This window comes from Cenococcum geophilum (genome assembly GCF_001692895.1).
Source record: "Cenococcum geophilum 1.58 unplaced genomic scaffold K441scaffold_13, whole genome shotgun sequence".
NCBI classification, from domain to species: Eukaryota; Fungi; Ascomycota; class Dothideomycetes; order Gloniales; family Gloniaceae; genus Cenococcum; species Cenococcum geophilum.
The window spans coordinates 1,943,267-1,946,408 of NW_027137571.1; the positions used below are offsets into that span (position 1 = coordinate 1,943,267).

General features: G+C 45.6%; 1 protein-coding gene across 1 annotated transcript; it reads right to left on the minus strand.

Annotated features, from left to right (window-relative positions):
- Window positions 1-252: 252 nt before the first annotated feature.
- On the minus strand, window positions 253-2,655 carry K441DRAFT_607695 (purine and uridine phosphorylase). Its single transcript, XM_067645451.1, has 2 exons — window positions 2,555-2,655; window positions 253-2,501 (listed from the first exon to the last, which is right to left on the minus strand). The coding sequence occupies exons 1-2, from the start codon at window positions 2,571-2,573 to the stop codon at window positions 316-318; spliced, it is 2,205 nt and encodes a 734-aa protein (XP_067506026.1). The 5' UTR covers window positions 2,574-2,655; the 3' UTR covers window positions 253-315.
- Window positions 2,656-3,142: the final 487 nt, after the last annotated feature.

Below are 3,142 nucleotides of genomic sequence, written 5' to 3' on the forward strand. Positions count from 1 at the left end.
GCTTTTTCCTTTTTCTAGCACTGGTTTTTTACATATAGTTTTTTTTTATTACTTGTAAGCAGAACAGCGCTTAACATTTGTGTTTCCCTATATAATAAAGGCTTTAATTATTATAATTTATTTTTAATTACCTAGCTATACAGTTCTATATCTACTAACTTTGTTAATTTTAATAATAACTTTTATAGTTATAATATCACCTATTTAGCAGCTAGTTATATTAAATTTCTAAATATTTTTATATCTTAAATGCGTTAAAACTAGCCTTAAGCTACATATGTATCGCTACGCTAACAGCTTGTTGTTCTAATCGTTTTATTCCACCGTGCGTGTCTTGGCCACATCTGCTGGTGGAATCACTAACAATAATTCTTTCGCACACGCGGCCGCCGCCAGTGCAGCGTACGATTGCCACCTCTTGTTCTTATGCGAATCGGCATAATCGCAAATTCCACGAATAACAAGGCATGGAAAATTATCCATCAGGCCCGCCGCCTCCATCTCGAAGCAGAGCACGCCGCCGAAATCCCTGCTCACCCCGTCTCTTGTTGTACCATCTTTCATAACTCGGTTGCCCGATGCGATCGTCCCATAGTGGACTACAATACCATTGCTCTTGCGCGGCCGTCGATCCACCACCTTATCTGCACTACACATCTCGCATGAGTCTCCTCCCACGTGGTTGTATGACGCTTCATATAGAATATCGGGTCCAGCGTTGTCGCGTGTAAATTCTGGAAGATTTTGGACCTTCGAGACATACTCTGAGAGCTTGCTTTTTCGTCGGAGGTAGTTCGCCCGCATTCTAGTGACGGCGCTGAGTAGTGCTGGCGGCGGGGAATTAAGAAATCCTGTCCGCTCAAACCCGCTTGGGGTCGCCTTTCCAAAGTCGTACTGTATCACCCCACCGTGTCCCTGATTTGGCTGACTGATCACCACATCCCCGAGTCGAATGTCCTCTTTGCCCGGAACACCACCCCCAATCCCAACCATCAGCCCAAACCGGACCCGTTTGAATGTTGCCTTCAGCTGCGTGGCCACCACGGCAGCCGAGCCTATCCCAGTCTGTCCCGCCGGCAGGCCGGCCAGCACGATGTTGTGTCCTCCAATTTGCCCTAGAGTATATACGTTATTATCGTTTTCGTCCTTTTCGAGGTCTTCATGCTCCTCGTCGAGCATCTCCTCCGCGGCGGCCAGCTCGACTGGGAGTGCGCATATCCATCCAACGGTATATTCCTCGCGTCGGTGTTTGCCAAACAACGTCACAGCCCGATCCAGTTGAAGGGGGAAGGTTCTTTGGACACCGGCAGCAGATCCCGATCTTGTATCCAAAAGACCGTCAGTTGTACTATTTGATGGTATCAGAGATGGTCCTGGTACTTGCCGTGTTACAGGTAATGTTCCCAAAGAACACCATTCGGCAAATTGAAATGACGAATCTTTGGAAATTTCTCCCCCCAATGTGTAAACTTGGCCGTCATAATCGCATACAAATAGATCTAATGTCTCTTGAGAGCGCGACACACTGGATGTGCGCCCTCCACTCATTGCATGCCCGCGAATCCTAGTCCAATAATCCCACCCGTGTTTTGGGTTCCACCAAGCGTTGTACATGAATCCGTTGTTGCCGATAACGAAAAGTTCGAGATTTTCAGGTTTTGTAGCTAGGGCATTCACATGGGCTCCGGGTCGAAAATGCCCACCTAAACATTTCCAACCATGCCGGACGCCAGACCAGTCAGCATCACCTTCTCTCCACCAAGAAGTGTAGACCTGACCATCGGAGGCACAGGCAAAAATATCTAGTTGGTCTGGACGCCGGGATACTGCGGTGATGAATGCACGGGATGGCAAGCTAGAAGGGCCGGGATTCCTCCAATGCAGGTACCATCCATCTTTCTTCGTCCAGGCCTTATAACATACCTGCCCGTCTTCATCACAGAAGAACACATCGAGAGCATTGGGATTCCTGGACACGACGGCAACATTGGCGGAAGCTGTTTTGCGGTGCAAACGCCCTCCAAGACATGTCCAACCTTGCGAAAGGCTTGACCAGTTTCCGCGTTTGGTCCACCAACATGTGTAGACATCACCACTTTGAGCACTTGCAAATAAGTCCAGCTGTTCCGGTTGCCGCGCTACAACTGTAACATGCGTATTAGAGGGAAATGATCCACCGATATCCCTCCACCCAGAGTGCCAATCCCTTTTTAGAGACCACCAGGTCGTATAAATATGACCATCTTGGCCGCAAACGAACAAGTCAAGTTGGCTCGGCTTCCGCGCCACGGCAGCAACGTAGGCTCTCGGTGGAGACGTTACACCTCTAAGGGGCTTCCAGACATACTCTTCCGACCACCTAGACAGGTGTATTCGGCCATTATATCCTTCTGACCACCTAGACGTATATACTTGGCCATCGTTTCCGCAGACGAATAAATCAAGGTAATCTCGTTCGAGTGTACGAAGGACAGCGGTAATGGGAAAGTCGTGGATATTAGCTAGATACATTAGTCTACAAATCTATTGTCGAAATCTCCCTGTAAGCACTTACGAAGGCTCTCAGAATCCATGATTTAATGAAACCTAGGGTCCCATACAGTAAGTTGATCTTTAGTAGTATGTCGTGAGCACTCAGCTCGCCCAAGGTGAGGGGAAATCATGGGGTGTTAGCTCGGCGTGGTCAGGAGAAAACTCGGCGTGGTCAGAAATATCCCTTACAGGTAGCTAGGCTACTTATATTTATAGACGTTAAGCAGCTAATATTATATGCCTCTTTACTACCTAAGACCGTAGTAATATCCACTCTATAATATCTTTTAATTTATTTACTAACGCTAATAGCTAGCTCTCTACCTAATTTGCCTTTTCTATCTCTACTTAAATAAAGGTAATAAACTTATCTAGATTATTACTAAGCTAATTATAACTATAATTAGGTAGATTTTTCTTAAGCGTCTTATAGCTAGTTATATACTAGGCGCAGCTATAAAGGGCGGCAATTTACTTATTAGATATAACGTAGCTTAAGGTTAAATTCTAAATAGTATACTAATATTTCTTCTCTATCTAGTTTTAGAACTAGTTTTTTATACTTATAATAAAGGCCTTTTATTATATCTTCCTTAGGAACCCCTTTATA